The 22,831-nt window shown below is 37.6% G+C and overlaps 1 protein-coding gene across 3 annotated transcripts in view; it reads right to left on the bottom strand.

Annotated features, from left to right (window-relative positions):
* Positions 1-22,831, bottom strand: part of slc16a4 (solute carrier family 16 member 4) — a 34,881-nt gene that overhangs the window by 6,990 nt on the left and 5,060 nt on the right. For all 3 annotated transcript variants that reach the window (XM_087263702.1, XM_087263703.1, NM_001080599.2), the window contains 6 exons: positions 16,467-16,599; positions 16,231-16,363; positions 16,014-16,157; positions 15,779-15,940; positions 12,772-13,341; positions 5,851-6,062 (listed from right to left, as the gene is read on the bottom strand). In XM_087263702.1, the coding sequence (XP_087119828.1) occupies positions 5,851-6,062; positions 12,772-13,341; positions 15,779-15,940; positions 16,014-16,157; positions 16,231-16,363; positions 16,467-16,599 (1,354 nt within the window). The remainder of the gene's footprint in view (positions 1-5,850; positions 6,063-12,771; positions 13,342-15,778; positions 15,941-16,013; positions 16,158-16,230; positions 16,364-16,466; positions 16,600-22,831) is intronic.

The raw sequence follows: 22,831 nt of genomic DNA, 5'->3' as shown, positions 1-22,831 counted from the left end.
TAAATTTACGATGGCTTGAGAAAGCCTCGTTTGAAAGTTTGAAGTTGCCTTAAAGTTTAAATCATTGAAGTAGTTAAAGAGGTTTGCAACAGTCGGGATAGATAAGTACATATATGTTAACATGTTGCTAGTATGGATTGGCATGTTTCTTGCTAAGGCTTTGCTAGGGTGTTCTGAGTGGTTGCTAAGGTGTTGCTAGGCAGTTGCTAAGTTGTTCTGAGTGGTTGCTAGGCAGTTGCTAACATAAATTAGCATGTTTCTAGTATGAATTGGCATGTTGCTAGCATGTTTCTAGTATACACTAGCATGTTTTTAGCATTTTCCCAGTGATGGGTTGCGGCTGGAAGGGCATCCGCTGCATAAAAACTTGCTGGATAAGTTGGCGGTTCATTCCGCTGTGGTGACCCCAGAATAATAAAGGGACTAAGCCGACAAGAAAATGAATGAATGAATGTTTTTTAGCATGAATTTATTATGAATTAACATGCTGTTAGTATGATTAGTATGTTTGTTAGTATGTTTCTAGTATGGATTAGTATATTACTGGTATGGATTGGTAAGTTGTTTGTATGTCCAATGTAAAGTCTATGGGAAGTCTATGGGAAATTTGCTAAGGTGCCGTAAGTGGTTGCTAGGGTGTGGCTAAAAAGTTGAAAGGTCATCACCAGTTGGCAGATTAGTAATCTGAGTTAAATGAGCCCAAATCTAAGCCTGTTTAACAGTCTGGCAAAAAGTTATGAGGTCACAAAGTTTGGTCCAATGTTAAGTCAATGGGACTTTTCCGAATTTTTTAGGTCAGTTTTCGGAAAACCGTAAGTCGGATCAGTTGGAAAAGATATAACGGACCGATTCAGACCAGTTTGGAGGTTTGGTGCTAGTTTGGTGGTCGAGTATGAATGGTCTAGGAGGAGATGCATATAGAAATTAGTCTCAGAAAAGAAGAATATTAGGTTTATGGAGTTTAACAGTATGTTGGCTTTTTCAAGCCACCATAACAACATCAATTATTTTTTAAATGCAAAAATTTTTGTAAAAAAAATAAAACTGTAATGTCATATTTGATCGGAACAGTAAAGTTTTATTATTTAATTTACTTATTTTTAAATATTTGATGAAACAAAAAAACAATCATTTGACTAGTGGTGTATATATTTCATTTGACCTGAACATTTCCAACATAGTGCAGAATGAAAATGATTTGAAATGCTTAATAGACAAGAAGAATTGCATTTTACATCTGCAAGTAATAACAAGCAATGACTTTGTGCTGCATTTTGCCTGACCAGTGTCTATTTAAAATACGGTTGCGCGTTGTCAACACACTGTTTTCCCCCATGGGCTTTTTAAGCTCTAACTCTGTCTATCTGGTTCACTCAGAATGTTTCCATAGGTTGTAAAAATATTTGAAAGGTAAAACCTAAGATTCCTTCCAGAGGAGCAGTCTGCCTGTCGATCCCTCTCTCCTTACACTGGCCTTCACAGTATTACAGAACATGAACTCAATACTAGAGAGAAGAGCACATGAAAGTGAAAGAAGCAGTACTCAGCATTACTATGTGTTCAAACCTTGATGTTCCACACATGCATTTTTAATGACCACAGCTGGGGTCACGACACCTAGGACATATTAAAACTGCTGGTAAATCTGGCAGCTTTGAAAAGTCCCTTAGTGCCAAAACTAAACTGTAAAAATGCTGGATTCCACACAATTCTTTTAGGTTGTTCCAAAACAAATTGATTAGGTTAACTTAATAATGTTTACACATTTAAGTGGATTGAACATAAAACAATTACTCTATCACGCAAAAAACTTACAAATTGTGCTGTTTCAACTTGTTTTAAATAATTAGCTTGAACAAGCAGCAAAAGTCTTTTTTGAGTGTATTAACAGAGAAAATTCTGTTTCTTTTTGTAATAAGTGATCTTATTGGTAAAGGCTGTTTACACTAGCTCAATCAGCCATTGACTGCTGAAACCAGACAGAATTGCAAAAAAAAAAAAAACAGAAGATAAACAATTATTCTACTTTTTGACATGACAAACCAAAGGTTATCGGTTATCTACTTTACCTAATCCACTTTCTTCTTAAGCCCAAGGTACATTTATTTAAAATAAAACTAAAATAAATTAAATAATTCAAATGTAAACAATTAATAAATATTTATTAGATCAAAAAATAACTAAAACAATCATGACTCTTTAAAAGTGGGTTTAAAAACACATTTAATCACGGTTTTCCTCCTGGACCTCCAGAAACACATTCATTCACCCTTTACTAATCATCAGGTTAAATATTTAGATATGGTAAGGTTAGGATAGTCATGACTCATGTACACTGAATATACTGGATAATGTTTTCACAACATAGTACACTACACTGAGGTTATTGTTTCCTTGTTCCTTATTTGGAGTGTGTGCAAATAACATCTAACCCTATTTACACTGCTATTTTCACCTATTGTGTAAACAGCACACAACACTATTTGCACTCTGCTTAAATTAGTTTTTTTTTTTGTTATGGGTATATTATATATAACAAAAACTCACTAGCCATTTTATTTATTAGGTACACCTTACTAGTACCGGGTTAGACCTATTTTTGCCTTCTGAACTGTCTTAATCTTTTATGGCATAGATTCAACAAGGTACTGGAGATATTCCTCAGAGATTTTGGTCCATATTGACATGATAGCATCACGCAGTTGCTGTAGATTTGTCAGCTGCATATCCAGGATGTAAATCTCCCGTTTCACCACATCACAAAGGTGCTCTATTAGATTGGGATCTGGTGACTGCGGAGGCCATTTAAGTACAGTGAACTCATTGTCATGTTCAAGAAACTAGTCTGAGATGATTCATGCTTTATGACATGGCTGGAATTATCCTGCTGGAAGTAGCCATCAGAAAATGGGTACACAGTGGTCATAAAGGGATGGACATGGTCAGCAACAATACTCAGGTAGGCTGTGGTGTTGACACGATGCTCAATTGGTACTAATGGGACCAAAGTGTGCCAAGAAAATATCCCCCACAGCATTACACCACCACCAGCCTGAATCATTGATACAAGACAGGATAGATCCATGCTTTAATGTAGTTGACACCAAATTCTGACCCTACCATCCGAATGTCACAGCAGAAATTGAGGCTCATTAAACCAGGCCACATTTTTCCAATCTTCTATTGTCCAATTTTGGTGAGCCTGTGCAATTGTAGCCTCAGTTTCCTGTTCTTAGCTGACAGGAGTGGCACCCGGTGTGGTCTTCTGCTGCTGTAGCCAATCTGCCTCAAACTTTGACATGTTGTGCATTTAGAGATGCTCTTCTGCATACCTCGGTTGTAGCGAGTGGTTTTTTGAGTTACTGTTGCCTTTCTATCAGCTTGAACCAGTCTGGCCATTCTCCTCTGATCTCTGGCATCAACAAGGCATTAGTGCCAACAGAACTGCAGCTCACTGGATATTTTCTCTTTTCGGACCATTCTCTGTAAACCCTAGATATGGTTGTGCATGAAAATCCCAGCAGATCAGCAGGTTCTGAAATACTCAGACCAGCCGATCTGGCACCAATCATGCCATGTTCAAAGTCACTTAATTCCCCATTCTGATGCTTGATTTGAACTGCAGTAGATCGTCTTGACCATGTCTACATGCCTAAATGCATTAAGCTGCTGCCATGTGATTGGCTGTTTAGAAATTTGTATTAACAAGCAGTTGGACAGGTGTACCTAATAAAGCGGCTGTTAAATGTAGATTGACCAAAAGTAGTGTAGGAAGGGGACATTTGCAGAATAATTTCTCCTTTGCATGTCTCAATAAGTATGCAATTGAAAGCAAATATAAAACGTTTCCACTTTCCAAACTATTCAATATGCTTAGAAATCCACATCAACATATCATCAATATATCTGAAAATAGATTGAAGAAACACTAAAATAAGCAATTAATATATTTTTGCATTGATCTTTTCTCTAAACAAATCCTGAGTTTGTTGAGGTTAACGAGTTAACAGTGCACAAGTGCAGCAACTTCTGCTTAGCGATGTGCTATAAATCCAGCAGCTCTAATCTCCATTGCAGTGCATGGGGCTATGGCATATATGGGCATAAACCAGACACATTGCCATGGAAATATAAAAGTTATGCATTCTAAATAACTCAATATAGCTGAGATTTTTACAATCTACTTGTAAAAGGGTTAAATTAAACTCAAATGTTGCACTGGTCATGTACACACCATTTCAGGAGAACCGCCCAAAAAAGATTTTTACCCTTGGTTACGTAATCAAGAGCCAGTCTCAAACAAATAAAAAGAAGAAAGTGAAAGTGAAAAGAAATACCCTGTGTTAAGTCCAAATCCTATTTTGAAATTTGACCCATGCTTGAGTCTGAGAGTCCACACTTGTCACTTTCAAGCCAATGAGTTAGACCTGAGGCAGCACTATAGAATATTCAGACATAAGCAACAGATCCAGATTGTAAATGTGAACTCATTTTTCAAGTTGTCAACTTGACGCTTTAAAGGCAACAGGTTTAAAGATTTTTAATGTATTTAATGGAGAATTTTTACATTGAAAAACTATTATGCAAAATTACTTGTTCCCTGTATTTTTGATTAAATAAATGCAGCTTTGCAAGCATATGAGACATCTATCAACAATAATACAAATCTCAGAAACACAAAACTGGTGTGAAGGATGGTGTAAATAGTGTAACATGAAAAACATCATAAGGTTTATTTTTACTTAATTGACATCTGACGTAAAGCCTCTTCAATCTATTTATAATTTAGTGACATCACAGGAACATTTGCTCTGATAACAACCACAACCATGATGTGCTGTACAAAGTGTTCAGAGCTGGTTTGTATTTGCTGTCTGTGCCGCAGTTCTGACTGTGTGTCTATTTGCTGCAGAGCTTTATTAAACAGTCCAGGAGAAGACCTAAGGCAGCACTATTGCATATTCAGACATATGCAACAGGTCCAGAATGCAAATGTGCACTCACTTTTTTAAGTGCAGTCAATGTAATGATTTCACAATAAAGAGTTTACCATTTTTTTTTAAGTGAAGTCAACTTGATGCTTTAAAGCAGGGGTCACCAATCCCGGTCCTGGAGCGCCGGTGTCCTGCAGATTTTAACTCCAGCCATAATCAAACACACCAGAACAAGCTAATCAAGGTCTTACTAGGTATACTTGAAACAATCAGACAGGTGTGTTGAGGCAAGTTGGAGCAAAACCCTGCAGGGACACCTGCCCTTTAGGACCAAGACTGGTGACCCCTGCTTTAAAGGCAATGGGTTTACTCACTTTTTTAAGTGAAGTCAACTTGATGCTTTAAAGGCAATAGGTTTACTCACTTTTTTAAGTTAGGTCAACTTGATGCTTTAAAGGCAATAGGTTTACTCACTTTTTTAAGTGAAGTCAACTTGATGCTTTAAAGGCAATGGGTTTACTCACTTTTTTAAGTGAAGTCAACTTGATACTTTTAAAGTAATGGATTTACTCACTTTAAGTTTAGTCTTAAGTCTTGCCTTTAAGTTAAGGCAATGCTTTAAAGGCAGTAAGTGCACATTTACATTTACTCACTTTTTTAAGTGAAGTCAACTTGATGCTTTTAAAGTAATGGGTTTACTCTCGCTTAACTCGCTTTTTAAGTTAAGTCAACTTGATTCTTTAAAAGGAAAGTTTTACTCACTTTTTTAAGCAAAGCAACTAATCACTTTTTATAGCACATCATTTGGTCCTGACTGGCATCCTGTTTGACGGGTGCTGAATCTGTATATTCTAACTCTTCATGATCTCTGAAAGAATTTTCTTTATTGTGAAAATGGTTCATGTTCAGTACTCACCAGTACAGGAAGCAGGAGAGCCATGTACCCTCCACAGAAGATGGCAAAAAAGACAGCGTAAACCATGAGCAAGATGTACGAGGTGGCCAGAGGAGACAGAAGGTTGACCACACCGCACAGAATCAGGTAAGCTTTATGATAATGATATTTATGCACCAGATTCCTGTCCGTCACCCAGCCAGATGCAAGCTGAGCCACCGTCTCTGTTATACCTGTCACAGAGAAAAGCTGTTGAACTGAAAACTGAGCACCGAGTGTATACAGTGTTGCAGAACTGTAGTAGATTGAGCACAACTAGCAAAACATTCATGAATGAGTACATCTTTATAAATGAGCACAATAATTAGTGCCTCTTCCTCATATTAGCAGGAAGAGTGGCATTTAGATGAATATACAAATGCTTGCACTTCTCCATCACAAAATAACCATATCTAACTACTTCAACAGTGAGAAAACAGCAGTTTAATATTCATCTGATAAAACCAATGTAGATGTTTGCACACAAACTGAATTTCAGCTTCCAGTCAAGTCATGTTTATTTACATAACAATTTATAAAGTTTTTTCAAGTTACCTTTATATTACGTTTTGTCAAGTTACCTTTTTTATAGTGCTTTATACTATTAAAGCCGCTTTACAAGGATGAACAATCTAATAATTAAAGTCAACACATTTATACAGAAGGCTGCTTTATCTCAAAAGGAAATAATGAAAAGGAGAAGAATTTATTTGAAACAATAGTTTGTTATCAACAGTGGAAATAGCAAATCAGCATATTAGAATGACTTTCTGACTGATGGTGTGACTGTAAGAACTGCAATTACGATGCTAAAAATTTAGATTTGCCATCACAAAAATGAACAACATTTTAAAATGTTCTAAACAGAGAAGTTTTACATTGATAAACTATATTGCAGTGTTACTCTTTTTCTGTATTTTTGATCAAATAAATGCAGCCTGGTAATATGAACAGAGGCAGACTTAACCAATAAGCGAGTTAAGCAGCCGCTTAGGACCCCGGGAAATTAGGGTGCCCGACCAATGCCAAGAACCCTTTATTAATCATATAGCTCTTTTATACATTTTCTTCCATATGTTGTAAAATCTGTCTAGAACTGTTAAGATTTGAATGTTATTACTTATTTTCAAAATCGGGAGGCCTCCATGAATAATGGAACATTCTGTCCGCACTGCACATGTGCGAGGTGTGAGCGCTTCAATCAAAGACACTAACGTTACTGCCAACCATTGTTGCCAACTTAGCGACTTTTCAGGCCCCCCTAGCGCAAAATTTTCAAAAAAACCAACTAACAAATGCTTTAGGAGTTACTGAAGAATTTTAGAGACTCTCATATGTTTGTGCTGTAACATTCCTAGCATTACTCTTCGCAATGAGCTGCAGGTGATGTCATCGGTCTTCTCCCCCACCTCAAAGCACTCAAAGGCGGCATAGTGCCACATAGCCGTCTGTCACACCTGCAGCCTTAAAAGCTGATCATTCCTCTTCATGTCGATGGCAATTGTTTTAGCACAGCAAGTGTGAGGTATTTCCTTGGTACAGTCAAACCCATCTGCTTCTCCTCTGTTTTAAATGTAATAATTTAAATAGACCAATTATTTTTGCTGCTGTCTGGCCGAAACACCTGTCAGATGATGTGCGCTGTGAGCATGTTAAGAGATCATGGGCTTGTTCCCAATGAACAGTAACGGGCACGCATTCAGCAAATACTCAATTCATATGAAAAATTATGAAAATTGTTATTACTATTAAAATCTAATCACAAAAATGGCTAATTAACTGTACATCGGGGTGCCCAAACTTGGTCCTAGAGAGCCAGTGTCCTGCAAAGTTTAGTTCCAGCCCCAGTCAGACACACCTGGGCTAGCTAATGAAGCTCTTACTAGGCTTTCTAGAAACATTTGTGCAGGTTTTTTGAGACAAGTTAGAGCTAAAATCTGACACCAGCCCTCTAGGACCGAGTTTGGACACCCCTGCAAAGTTTGTGAACTTGTTTTTTTTTTATTAGTTCATTTATTGCTTTTAATTTTACATTAGGAAGATAATGGTTCATTTAAATATTAAAAATATAAAATATATTTTATATACAGTTCAAGTCAGAAGTATTAGCCCCTCTTTGAATTTGTTTTTCTTTTTTAAATATTACCGAGATGATGTTAAAAAAAGGAAATTTCACAGTGTGTCTGATAATATTTTTTCTTTTGGAAAAAAGTCTTATTTGTTTTATTTTAGCTAGAATAAAAGCAGTTTTTAATGAAAATAATCAAAATTATCAGCCCCTTTAAGCTATATTTTTAAAATAAATAAATAATTTTTAAAATAATAATAAATAATAATTGCCTAATTACCCTAACTTACCTAATTAAGCCTTTAAATGTCACTTTAAGCTGTTTAGAAGTGTCTTGAAAAATATCTAGTAAAATATTATTTACTATCATCATGGCAAAGATAAAATAAATCAGTTATTAGAAATGAGTTATTAAAACTATTATGTTTAGAAATATGTTGAGAAAATAAAATAAATAAAAAATAAACAGGAGGGCACGCACACGCACACGCACACACACACACACACACACACACACACACACACACACACACACACACACACACACACACACTTTTTAACATGCAGTTTATTATTCAAAAATGCTTGGCCCAATACCTGGAGTTACTTAGAGCCTCCAAATCACTAAGACCGGCTGTTTAAATATAACTTTAGCAACATGTAAATTCAAGCAAATCCAAAAGTTACCTCACATAAAGCCTCTGCAATCTATTTATAATTTAGTGGCAGCACAGGAACATTTGCTACGATAACAGCCACAACCATGATGTGCTGGTTTGTATTTGCTGTCTGTGCCGCAGTTCTGACTGTGTGTCTATATGCAGCAAAGCTTTATTGAGAAGTCCAGGAGAAGACCTGAGGCAGCACTATTGCATATTCAGACATACGCAACAGATGCAGAATGTGACATTCACTGCTCATGTGCAGCCTGGTGAAACACAAAACATACCATCACATCTCCTCTGTTATTCATTCATAAAGTCCTATAGATTTACAAAGCTGTTAGCATGACTCCTCATAGTGTCCGGCTCATGTAGAACTGATGCACATGTGGGGGTCATTTATTGCTGGCCAGACATAAGACAAAACAGCTGCTCGATGTTTGCATGTCCTCGGTGCGCCACTAAAGGTGACGTCCTGGTGTGCCTCGCTTGGACCCGAAGACATTTTTTGCATTGTTTGTGTGTTTAAATCCCAGCAGGGCCATTGAGTTTACAGCTGTTCCTGTCAAGCGTTTGCACAATGAATCTCAGTGACAAAAAGTAGGAAAATGGAGGTCCACAAAACTCTGAAGAATACAGGAGGACTTCCACCCGGGTAATCGGGCATGTGACAGGTGTTTGTGTCTTTGTGCACTTCACTCAGAGGACACAAAAGAACTGGACGAATGCAGTGTCCCCACTACATCAAAGACCTACAATAGGCCCTCACTGAGGTACAGAGCGCCCAAATGCGTGTCCGATCGCTACCAGCTCATTAAAACACAAAACGTGTTTGGCTGGTCTCCCCGCACTCTTTTGTCCACATTGCTGCCTCAGTGGCGGCAACACAATGTCAGGCACTTCAGAACTGGGCACAGAAGCACCAAACCTCACGGCAGCTACTTGGACTGTTGCTTAGCGACTTGGCTCAGCGAGTGACCTGCCACGAGGAGCCGGAGCTTTAGTTTTCTGCTCACTCTGACCAATGTGAAAACAGCCCTCAGACTGCAGGTGGGAGGAGGAGGGGGAGCTTTGGAATGTTTGAGGTGTTTCCCAATTTGCATACTTTTGGACTCTTCTACGCTATCAATGTTGCGTGTGGTGTGTAAACACTAAAAAGTGCACCTCGGAAATCCATCATCCACTTGTATGGACCCCTAAAAGGACTTAGTGGTGAAAAAACATTGGAGGTCAAAGAAAAATATTTCTCTTGCTAAGCTTTTTAAAGATCCCCTATTATGGGTTTTTGAAAATGAGCTTCCATGCAGTGTGCAACACAGCACTAAGTGAATGAAAACATCTACAAAAAATACCACAGCATGCAGCATAAACACCTACACACACACATACACTATGGCCAATTTAGTTTATTCAATTCACCTACACTGCATGTCTTTGGACTGTGGGGGAAACAGCAGCACCTGGAGGAAACCCTTGTAAATATAGGGAGAACATGCAAACTCCATACAGAAATGCCAACTGACCCAGCCGGAACTCAAACCAGCGACCTTCTTGCTGTGAGATGACAGTGCTAACCACTGAGCTACCATGTCAGCCACCCATTTCCAAAGCTGTATTAAATTGTATGATAAAAACCAGTATCCTCTGCCCTGTTTATGGTCATATATGACATCATGACCTGTTTTTGGTTTATATAGATGTCTTTGGTTCATGTTGCATTCATATTTAATTTAACCAACATCAGAGTTCATTACAGGGTTTTCACTTCACTTGTTTGGTGTTCACGCTTATTAAAATGAATCATACTAAAGTAGTAATCACAATAGAATGAATTTAAATCTATCCAAACCCAACTAGGTATCCAAGGTATCCTCCAAGTGGGAGGATTTACACCGCAAGTAGGTGGGGTGACCTCAAAGTGGGAGGGACTGATGCCACAAGTGGGCTGGGTTTAGGTTATTGAAACACAAGAGGTTACTGTGAGGTTTGGTTAAGGGTTGGGTTAGGTGTAGACGTTAAAAATATTGTAAATCTGTTCATAGCTTATCCAACCTGTATATAATGTTCATAGTACATCCATCCCATCTGTAAATATCACCATAGTTTTCTTTAACTGCACTTTATAACTTATTCCTGTATCCTGCACTTGCTGCTATTGCACTGCTGGTTAGACCTAAACTGCATTTTGTTGCATTGTACTTGTACATGTGTAATGACAATAAAGTTGAATCTAATCTAATCTAATAAAACACAAGAAGTTACTGTGAGGTTGGGTTTAGGGTTGGAGCAGGTGTAGACGTTATTGATACACAACAGGTTACTGTGAGGCTGGGTTTAGGGTTGGGGTAGGTGTAGACCAGGGCTATTCAATTAGTTTGTCATGGGCGCCAGTTCATGAAAAACATCCCAAATGAGGGGTCGGAGAGATATAACTTGCCTTATAAGTGATGACACAACGCATACAAGGTACAGTTTGCCCCCTTTTGATTTTTTTTTCTCTTTTAAATATTTCCCAAACGATTTTAACAGAGAAAGAAAATTTTCACAGTATGTCTGATAATATTTTTTCTTCTGGAGAAAGTCTTAATTGTTTTATTTCGCCTAGAATAAAAGCAGTTTTTAATTTTTTTAAAATCCATTTTCGGGACAAAAATATTAGCCCCTTTAAGCTTTTTTTTTTCCATAATCTTCAGAACAAACCATCGTTTTACAATAACTTGCCTAATTACCCTAACCTGCCTAGTCCACCTTATTAACCTAGTGAACCCTTTAAATGTCACTTTAAGCTGTATAGAAGTGTCTTGAAAAATATCAAGTAAAATATTATTTACTGTCATCATGACAAAGAGAAAATAAATCAGTTAATAGAAATAAGTTTTTAAAACTATTATGCTTAGAAATGTGCTGAAACAATCTTCCCTCCGTTAAACAGAAATTGGGGAAAAAATAAACAGGGGTGATAATAATTCAGGGGGGCTAATAATTCTGACTTCAACTGTATATTTTTGCTACTTAAGACACCCATGTTGGATACATAAATTTTGTATTTATTAAATAAATAAAATGTCCAGTTTTGTACAGCTCACTTGGAGTTCAAGTCTCACCACTGTTTATACCCTTCCGTTTATACCTAAAATTTCAGTTACTTTCTGATTTGTTTGTTAATAAACTTGAGAAACTGTAAACAAACAAATCAATAAATGATGTAAGCAAGTAGTGTAAAATCTGCAGCAATTTATTTCTATACACTGCTTCTAATTTTAGGCCACGGCCAATTTGTTTTGTTTATTTTCTTAACGGAGCACAATTACGTATTCATCTAAATGTTGTTCTCAGCAGTGTGGAAAGTGTTTGGATGGTATTTACAACAAAGAACATGAGCATATCAGTAACACTGAGTCTCTCTCTTGTACATTACATGTGCACAAGCGAGAGCGAGCAATAAGTTTCAGGCTGCAATTCACATGACAAACACTGGTGTCGCACATAAGGGTTTCTAAAGCCTACAAAGAAATAATACATTAATAATTTGATCTTTTGGTTTAAAAAATTAATAATTATTTTTTAAATAAATAACGTCTCATTCATTCAGTGGGGCATTATTGATGGGACACCCTCTAGTTTTAGCCACTGGGCCAAAGTTCATTTTTTATGTAAGAGCACTCATTGCATAACACTGCAGATTTTAAAATGCCCACAAATAATTAATGCGAACTTGGCTGCGTTTTTGCATCCACCCTTTAAAGCCCATCTTAGATCACATCTTGCTGTGAAGCACAACGGCCGTAGTGCATCTCTTAGGTACAACATAATGGCTTTCCTGGAAAACAGCATTGATGAAACCAGAAAAAAACAGCATCTATTTCAGACTGTCCACTAGGACTGTCATTATGCTGCCTTTCGTCTTTCCATTTTCCACAGCATAGCTCAGCAGGGCTTACAGCTTATTGATTTCCTCTACTGTTACGCATTACTAGTGTACGCTTGCAGACAGAGGACAACACTAACAAACATGCTGAGTCTGAGTACAGCACGCTCAAAATAGGTTACTTGTTAAATGTAATCACAAATGATTTCCATACTAATGCAAGATGAATTCTGCTAAAAGCACTTAATATTTCAAAGGGATGACGGTGCAAAAACATGACTCTAGGGTTCCATAATAAGACTCACCAGCCACAGAGATGATGAAGGAAGCATCCATGGGGTCGATTCCCAGATTCCGGGCTCTCGCAGACAAGTGAAAATAAGGGATGAAATAGGCCAGCTGACTGAAGACCAGCGACCAGGTGTAGATGCAAAAGAAAGGGTTCTTCAACAGAGAGAAGTCCAGCACTTTTGGGGAGTTTTCAGGCACATTTTCTGTTCTGCCGTTCTCAAGTAATGAATCCACAGGAGAAACCCCATTCATCTCGGGGGAAGTTTTAGTTTGGCTGCTGTCCGTTCCGTTCACTCCGTTCTGGGTGGGTTTTTTGAGATCCAGGTGAGGGAGAGAGTTCTGCTCGTGAACGGGGTTTTTTATTATAAGTGTGTCTTTGTGAATGGGGGGTGAGCTGTCTGATTTGGAAGTGCCATTGGCTACTGGCGTGTTGCCGTTCATATTGTTTTTGAGAGGATCTTTCTCAGTCTTATGAATGGTGGAGTTTGAAATGGGTGAAGCTGGATGTCTAATGTTAATGGGCCGCAGAAGCATCCCAGAAGCCACCAGGTTCAGCATTAGACCACCCAAAATCAGCAGTGCTCCTAAATACAGAACAGAAGTCTGTCAGTGACAATAGTGACATTTTTATTTTATATATTCATGTCATTACTTTGGTATTTTTGTATCTCCCTGGCATTTTTAAATCATGAATTATAATCTCTAAATTGCATTTTCATTATAAAAAAAGTGTAAAAAACTTTTTAAATTAAATGTAAAAATTGATATATAGTGCATTTACGTTTCATTGTCGTTTGGCACAATTTTTGCAAACTTTACACTTATGCAGAGTTCAGACTGCACAATTTTCAAAGTAGTCGTGTTACAGATATTTTTACATTGCATGACTATCTGGGGTAGCATTTCTTCACTGCTGTGTTTACACTGCCGGATGGATCGGCGACGAGGTTTCACATTGCATGACGTTAAAATAGGAAAAATCTCCTACAACTTTGTCTTGGTCCGCAAACTACGTCTCACAACCAAACACATGCGAGAAGTGGCATTGAAACAACATGAGGTCAAGTAGTATATCTTTTGTTATTAACTACATACTGAGAAAGAAGCCTTTAGTGGGGTAGAAAATGTCCTTATTTTGCTCACCTGGATTTTGAAGGGAATAAGCAATTTCTCCTCAACTTATTTTTTTATCTAGCCAGTTGGGATATTGCTCAGATACACGTCAAACAGACACGGGTGCTCCTGCCAAATTTACACTAGTTTGTCCTCTATTTTTTGGGTTCAATTAGACTGAAAAGAAGCACTTTTTACTTCTTCCTCAACCTCCTGCTGGCCTGCAGATACCCATACTACTGAATGCTGGTTTCTCATTGGCTGCAGTTGATCTTTTCAATCAGTACACATTTCACATGCCATGTTTTTTATTCGGCGACAGGTCCAAATATTTAGCATGCCAAATATCTCAGGGGTGTCAGAGACTCATTGGCGATTCCCTCAGATCACGTCTTTGATAGTTCAAGCCTGGTTTATACTTAAAGTCCGGTAGTTTGAGTTGAGCGTGTGTGGCAAATGTGATGTCATCGCTGTGTTTGCGGAGGTTCGCTATCAGTGCATGCGACATGATTTCGACTGGTGGAGTGCATAATTTTTTTTTTAAACTTGAGCGAACAGTTCGCTTGGTGCCGCGTTTGATTTGAGTTGAAAATGAATAATTTTGAAGAGATTTTGTCTGAAACAGGTACGCCTGTTCAGACATCTTTATGATCCGTGATTAATAATTCTTTGCTAGAAACTGCAACAGCAGTGGGAAAGAAATAACTTTTTTGTTAAAAAGTTTTGAAAAAGCTGAGGGATAAGTTTGTTAAAGCTATAAGAGGCCATAGAAGAAACGGAGACCCGGGTACACAACTACAGAATATGTTTTTCCACTAGTCATAGGTTTTACACTGATGTAGATATTACAATTTTGAATTTAAAACAATTTAATAGTTACAAAACTATAATTAAGGAATGAATTATTTCTTTGATAACTAGAAAGGAATATTTGAACCTATTGGTGTACTATATACTGATGCCCTGTTTTTCTAGGCTTTATTGGTGATAATGGTCAGGAATGTTGGACCATTAATGCCTTTTTAGCATAAGAAGACAAACTAGCCAGGCTGTAATGTGTAAATTGTGAAGTGGGCCAAATCTAAATCTAAAAAAAAAATTTTTTTAGTGTGTCCTTTTTTGCTTTTATTCCTGCCATAATAAATTATATTTGTAAAGCAACCCATATTCTGTTGTCTTTAATATTTTAATAAACTTTAACAAGTAAAAAAAAAAAAGCAAATGATGCATCAAAGTTTGATTAAACAAATCTTGAGTGTTTATAAAAATCCTTATAATTATTAAAATAATTTATAAAAATTTGTTTAAAAATATTAAATGATATTAATGATAAGACGTAGTTCCAGAAAATTTTTACTTCTTTGTTTATCTGCCTGACTTTACAGTCAGTTTCTTTAGAATGAATATCTCAAAGAGGTGTGCGCGCAGTCAGCGGAGGTATCCAGTTTCCAGCTTCACACTGTGTGATTGTTACTCGTGTGAACGAGCACCGGTTTGCCTGTGATTTCGGACATTTGTCATCGATTTCTGTTGGCGAGCTAAATCGGGGCTAAAATCATGCAGTCTGATCTTGGCACTAATCAATCTTTTTTTTCAAATATATAATAGAATAAATGTTCATACTAAATTTATTATATTTAAAATGTTTAATACTAGTTTATTAAGAAGTACTTTTGGGGCTGAGCTATGATTCTTAAATTCTTTTAAGGGGTCTTTTAATATATCATCAAAAACCACAAGAAAAAACTAAAGTGTAAAATTGTAAAGTTTTTTTTTTTTTTACATTTTTATTGTTTTGGTGCTTAAAACATCTATAATACATATTTAACAAAAAACAAACATGATTATTAGATATAATTGTATGCTGATATTCCAAATTTAACAGTAATGTAGCTGAATGCCAATTACCCTGCCAAGCATACTGATCCAAAAGTAGCTGAGTGAATGGAGCGAGGGCAAAGGTCAGACCCATGCCAGAGCGTCCAATGGAATATGCCGTTGCCAGCCTCTTTCGGAAATAGGTCACTATTACAACAGATGTGGCCTGATAAAGAAGAGCAAACCCGAGTCCTGGAAAAATCAAGTTTGTGAATGACTTTTTGCATAATAATCTTAGCATCAACATTTAAAATCAAATACTCACCAACAACTAACCCCATGCTAATGTAAAGGTAGGTCACGCTGGTGGCAAATATGCTGAACAGAAAGCCAGCACTAACAAAAAGCGCCCCCACTATGGAGGTAACCCTATTCCCCAGCTTTGCACAGGCCACTGAAGCCAATGGACCTAAGGGTTACAAACAAAATTGAGGTCACAACCAATCATGCTGATCAAAGATGGCTGTTTATATTGACCATACCTCCGGAAAGCCTGAGGCTGGACATGATGGATCCAATCCAGCTGATGCTCTCGGATGACCCTCCAAATTCATCCTGCAGAGCCACGAAAAAGATCCCAAAGGTCTTCAGTGTACCCATAACCAGCACGTTCACCTGAAAAGACACGGCAGAGTTCAGTTGAGTTTAGATCGATGGAGTTGTATCACAGCAAACAAGCTTTAAATCAAAGTCTATAACCGCAGGACTCACGACATACCAGGAAACAATGCAGAACCACCATCCAACCCCACCCGCCATCTGGTGGCTCCCGATACACAACCTTCTTCTTTTCCTTCTTCATGACCTTGGCTTTTAGCTCAGAGCATGGGGTTTTAGCAGTCTTGCCATCACTGAAACATCACAGCATTCGTTTATCATTAAACAATGTGATCCTGGTGCACAAAACCAGTCATAAGTGTGAGTTTTTTTTAAATTGAGATTTATAGATCATAAATTAATAAGGTTTCTATTAACGTATACTTTATTAAGATATGGCTGAGATGTAACTATTTGAAAACCTGGATGCGTTCCTGAAAAAGAAAATGTAAATACTGAAAAAAAGACCTTTAAATTTGTCTTAATGATGTGCTGTGCAATGCATTGTTTGATATCTTAATGGTTTTTGACATTAAAAAAAAAATCAATAATTTTGACCCATACAAGGTATTTTTGGCTATTGCGATAAAAAATATTAAGAGATTGATGAATAGCCAACCACAACCATCCAAAATCAAAACGTTTCATTTATTGATTTATTTTTTGGATATTTGTTTAGTTTTGATGCCCATTATTTTGAATAGAAGAAAGTCACAGAAAAAAAAAAAAAAACAAATCACAGAATTCAAGAAAAATATAAATAAGACACATAAGATAAATGGTAACTAAAATCATCACATAACAGCAACAATTTAAATGTTATTTTAGCATTAAAAACAAAATCTATGAGAAAGTTTTGTTTTTTTTACTAAACTTCTTGGCAGGTTTGGGAAGACTTAATTGAATTCTAGTGTGCTTGCTACTTTAGTATGATTTGCTACTGATGATCATGTCAGATTTTGATACTGATATGAAGTATGTCACTTAAATGTGTTTTTGAGATTTTACTATTTCTTCACATAGAGACAGTACTTGGTCTTGGTATGCCTGATATATCTGGCCGGAGGTATTGCAAATATGGATGTTGAGTGATTGGAGTTTCCTTGAAAGGGGCCATTTTGATAAATATAGTACTCTTTACCTTCTGAAACCATCCCATCTCAGTGAAGAAATAACTATTTTAACATTTGGCAAATTAGTAGCCTTCAAATAAATCTTCAATTTCGTATGTCAAAATAAACCTACTTCCCTGAATGACAAATAGGATTCATTAATTCAATAGACAATGATCTGTTTAAATTAACACCAACAGGGTAAAAAAAATACATAGTTGTTTTGATCTGGTGCTGATCTGTTAAACATTTTCTCTTCCAGGAGGCAATGTACTGTGATGTAATCTGTACTGTTATTTTGTTTAGAGTGGTTAAAAATTGAGTAAACATCAGGATGCTACTGGTTTAAACTGGTTATGAGTATGACGTGAAGTGTTCTCAATCATGCCCCGAGTCCTCTTTATATACAGCTGATACAGCGGAATGTATGTCTAGCACAGTGATTAAAATGATAGACCGAAAGAACGGTCAAAGGCTAACGGGTTTGTTCAAACAAACACCTGGCATGAAGTTAACCAAACGCTGGGCCCCTGTGCAGAGCGGTGGATCGTCTGAAATATTTCACAGAGATAAACACTTGCACAACTATAAATACTGAGCAATCAAATACAGCACCTCAGGTGCATGCAGCTCAAGCAAAAATCTGATGACATTTGCTGATTTACTGAATTGCTAAAAGAGAATTTACCCTGATTTGAGTGAACCCACAACGTGAAAAAATGACTTTAACAACATAAATAACATTAAGATGCAGTAAATTTTCAAAATTCCCTGCATGACATTTCACTTTAAAGTTTTTGTTTTTGACATAACTAGCTTTCTTTTTTCTTTATCAGCTCTGTGGTAAATTGTTATTTCACATCTAATTTTGAGGTGGCTCGGTGGCTCAGTGGTTAGCACTGCCGTGTCACAGCAAGAAGGTTGCTGGTTTGAGTCCCAGTTGGGCCAGTTGGTATTTCTGTGTGGCGTTGACAAGTTCTTCCTGTGTTGGCGTGGGTTTCCTCCGGGTGCTCTGGTTTCTCCCACAGTCCAAAAACATGCATCAGAGGTAAATTGGTTAAACAAAATTGGCCTTAATGTATGAGTGAATGTGAGAGTGTAGGGGTGTTTCTCAGTACTGGGTTGCTGCTTGAAGAGCATCTGCTGTGTACAACATATGTTGGAATAGTTGGCAGTTCATTTCACTGTGGCGACCCCTGATAAATAAGGGACTAAGCAGAACAAAAATAAAATGGTGAAATCTAATTTTGATAAATAATGTTAATTACATTACTTTAGTGTCGTGTGTACACCGTGTTTAGAAGTTTTGTTGATGACACTGAGCAACTTGGATGTAGTAATATGTTTCACTGCTTGTGTAAATGTAGTTTGTGATGAGCTATCAATTAACAATTCTTACAAAATAAACATTGTAAATTGCTTGCACACTAACAGTTTTAGTTTTTGACTACAAAAAATCTCTGATTTAAATTTAACAGCAAGCAGATTAGAAAGGTTTACTAAGCAGCTTTGGTGTTTCTGTCCTTAGTTTAAAGCAGGGATGCCCAAACTATTTCGTATGAAGGGCCAAAAACTAGATATCATTGAGAGCTGTTGGCCGAAGATACACATACCAAACTAAACTACAAAGCATAATCACATTTATAACAGTGGGGTTCAATGCTGAATACACTAGTTAAGCAGAAAATGCCTTTGCCTTGATTCACTCACCAAAGTCTCTGCATTATCCTCTACCTGTCGTATGTACATTTGAAACAAAATCAAATTAATTTACACCATTTAAATGGAATTATTTAATTTCAGATAGTGTTTTTTAGCTTAAAAATAAAACAAACAAATTAAAGTTTAATTAAATTTGAAATTACAATCTCTAAACCATTCTCAGATGGGATAGCGAGCCAAATCAAAGGTTACCAAAGGCTAACTTTGGCCCACAGGCTCTAGTTTGGGCATCTCTGGTTTAAAGGAACAATTAACTACTTTGGAAATAAGCTCATTTTACAAGTCACATAGAGTCAAACAGTTTATTTTTACCATTTTTTAATTCATTCAGGTCTTCGGGTTTGGTGGGAACACATTTAGCTTAGCTTAGCATAAACCATTGAATCTGGATTAGACCATTAGCATCTCACTTATGACTGAAGCATGTGCAGGAGATCAGCTGAATGGATGGCAAAACTTTACTGTTTAACTCTAGGTGACTTGTAAAGCGAGCCTATTTTTTAAAATAGTGGAGTGTTTCTTTAAGTGAGTAGATGTTTTAAAGTTCTAACTTAACAGTTTCAATCTTTGTCCACACAGCAGGCTCTAATTTACATTAATTGAGCAGCAGATTTATTTTGCTGAAAAGACCTTAGAATTCCTATCATGTGATAAAACATATATAGAGAAATTTACAGGCACAATGTTCAGTAAATCATTGTGAAAGTTATCATAGCGGGGACCCCATACATATCACTGAGAGCCATTATCAGCTGTCAGGGGCCCTGGTGCTGTGGCAGAGGCTAGATGGCTACTGGGGCTGACTGCTCTTTAGTTGTTATCTGGGGAAATAATGTGAGCGAGTTTATATCCAGCAATTACTAGTTCTTCCATATTCTGGATTCTGAAGGGATGGATAATGTGTCTGGTAAAAGAAAGGCTGCGTGCCTGGTGTAATATGTTGTCCTGGCTGTTTTCCAAGAGATCATCCTTGATTGTTGAGTCTTGAAGCTGTTCAAGATATGTAACAGTCTATCTGTGGTGAGCTCTGTCTGCAAGGTACAGCAGACACAGTGTGTCCGTGAGCAGTGGTTGTTGTGACTGCTTGGTGTTATCGTTGGCCTTGTGGGAAGTGTCAACCTCATGGCTATGTTGCTGACATGATATGCTAAAGGGCATGCTCTTTAGCCTCCTTGTTATAGCAACCGACTCCCATGCGGAGAGTCGCTGGTTCGATCCCAGCTCCGAGCATGTTGGGTAGCGGCGGGGTTACATTGGTGCCGTGACCCGGATGGGAGTGAGGTTTAGGGGGTTGAGTGTAGCAGATGCTAGCTAGTGAAGTGCTGTGCAGGTAAACCTTAATCCTCTGAGCTATAAAGGTGCTCTAGCGACAGATGCTAGTGGCCATAGTCTTTAGCCCCTTTGTTAGAGCAACCGACTCCCATGCAAAGAGCCGCTGGTTCGATCCCAGCTCAGAGCGGGGTTACATACATATATGCTGCTAAAGAAAATACATCAGTTACGGTCAAAGAGGATAAAGACTAAAGAAAGGGATATATGGGTCAAATATTAAGACATTAAACAATTACTTGCAGCAATATATGGACTATTTGCATACTTCAGGCCATCCTGAGTATTTTATAAGCACAAAGTATATTTGTAATGCAATGGGTCACACTTTACAATAAGGTTCATTAGTTAATGTTACTTAATGCATTTACTAACATGAACAAACAATGAACAATACATTTACTACAGTATTTATTCATGTTAATAAACGTTAGTTAATGAAAATACAGTTGTTCATTGTTAGTTCATGTTAACTCGTGGTGAATTAACTAATGTTAACAAGCAAGGACTTGAATGTTAATAATGCATTAGTAAATGTTCAACTATGATTAATAAATGCTGTACAAGTGTTGTTCATGATTAGTTCATGTTATTAAATGCATTAACTAATAAACCTATTGTAAAGTGTTACCATGCAATGCTAATCGACCTAGCCATTATAACTGTATGAAATAGTATGGTTTATTTCTCACTTTTTAATATTAAACCATGTCTGCTCACAACAAAATTTTTTATTTTTAATGCGTGATCTATCGCACACGTACTATTGTAATAATGCATTGCACAGAATGGTTTTGTTGTTAAAATTACAATGTTTTTTTTTTTAGTGTGCGGAGTATTTTTACCTGTATATTGCAAAATATAAGATATCGCCCATCCCTAACACACATCTAATGGATGATGGAGGGAGGAGTAAATACTGTCCTTTAGCACCAGTGTTGTTTTGGGTGAAGGGAGCCTGATGTAAATAGTTGCTTTACAGTAGGCATAGTTCACTCATTGTAACTCATGCATTAATTTTTCTCCAAAAAATTTCTTTCTTTTGTAGAATACTAAAAGTAAACTTTAATGGAAACATCAATGTTCCCAAATAGTGCTAGAGAATGTGGACTTAAGGCTGATTTATACTTCTGCGTCAAACGCCGGCGTATGCTATGCACGTCGTAACAACGCGTAGCGCAAGCTCTGCGATTGGTCGGCTTGGTAGCGCTGACGAGTCTGGGCGGGACAGAGAGCCGCGCGAATGGCGCGAGGGATTGTTTACAAGTGTGGAGTCCCGTGAAGGAGCTCCGGATGGAAAGTTTCGTTCTGTGTTTACCTCATGGTTAAAGTTGTTGCACGTCCGCCAGTTCCTGCCTCAAAATGAGCGAGTTTGAGTCACTTGTACTTCCAGGAAGTGTTCAGGAAAAGCAAAACAGAAGCGAAGAAACTCGACACAGAGGAACATTTACACCTCACTGCCAACTAGCGTTTCGGAAGTGTTAATGCAGACCAACAGAGACAGCGCGCAGAAGTATAAATGCACAGCTGTGCGCGTTGCCTGCGCCATGAGTTACGCCGGTCACTTGACGCAGAAGTATAAACCAGGCTTTAAAGGGCGTACTCAAACTGTACAGTTGCCTTAAAACGTGGTGAAGCGTGATTGTCCCGCTTCCCCTCCCCTCTCCCCCGAACTCACACTGCATTTTGCCTTCCGAGCCAGAGCATGCTTACGTCATCAATTATGGGACTGTTCAGTTTAACAGAAGAGAAACGCTCTCGCTGGGCACAGTGGACATTGCTATATTTATATCGTGTTGTATTATTTTTGGTCGTTTGAGATGCAGTGACACTCAAATATTTTCCAAAAAAGATCCATTGCTTTTGACGCTCATAAAAGTTCATGAAAATCCTTGTGCTGCAAGTATGAGGAGGTTTGCTGAAGGTGCAGCTGTTGTGCAGCGAGGGGTTTCATCTTTAATAAACTATGACAGTTATGTTTATTGAACAGTAGGAATCATTTTAAAAATCCATATGAAACAGTCCCTTAAATGTGACTTCAAGTCTTTAGTTTCGAGTTTTGTAGTGCCCTCACACTATAAGCATACCTCACCAAAGCCCAACCGAACTGCGCTATGGCACACCTCTTCCAACCAGGCCAGGGGCGGCCAACTGAACTATGCCTGGGCCTGATTCAGAGCACTCACACTTGTCAAACAAACCAGGAAACAGGCACAGTTTTGATAGCCTAGTGTGAGTGCACCCCAAGTTCCAGAAAGCACTATAAAAGCAACATAGAAGTACTTTTAATGACTTGTGCACTGTATTGCAAGTAGAATTTGCT

Source organism: Danio rerio, chromosome 8, assembly GCF_052040795.2.
Source record: "Danio rerio strain M-AB ecotype USA chromosome 8, GRCz13ab, whole genome shotgun sequence".
NCBI lineage: Eukaryota > Metazoa > Chordata > Actinopteri > Cypriniformes > Danionidae > Danio > Danio rerio.
Note: the sequence above shows the minus strand (reverse complement) of the source record. Positions and strands in the feature narration are given on the sequence as shown.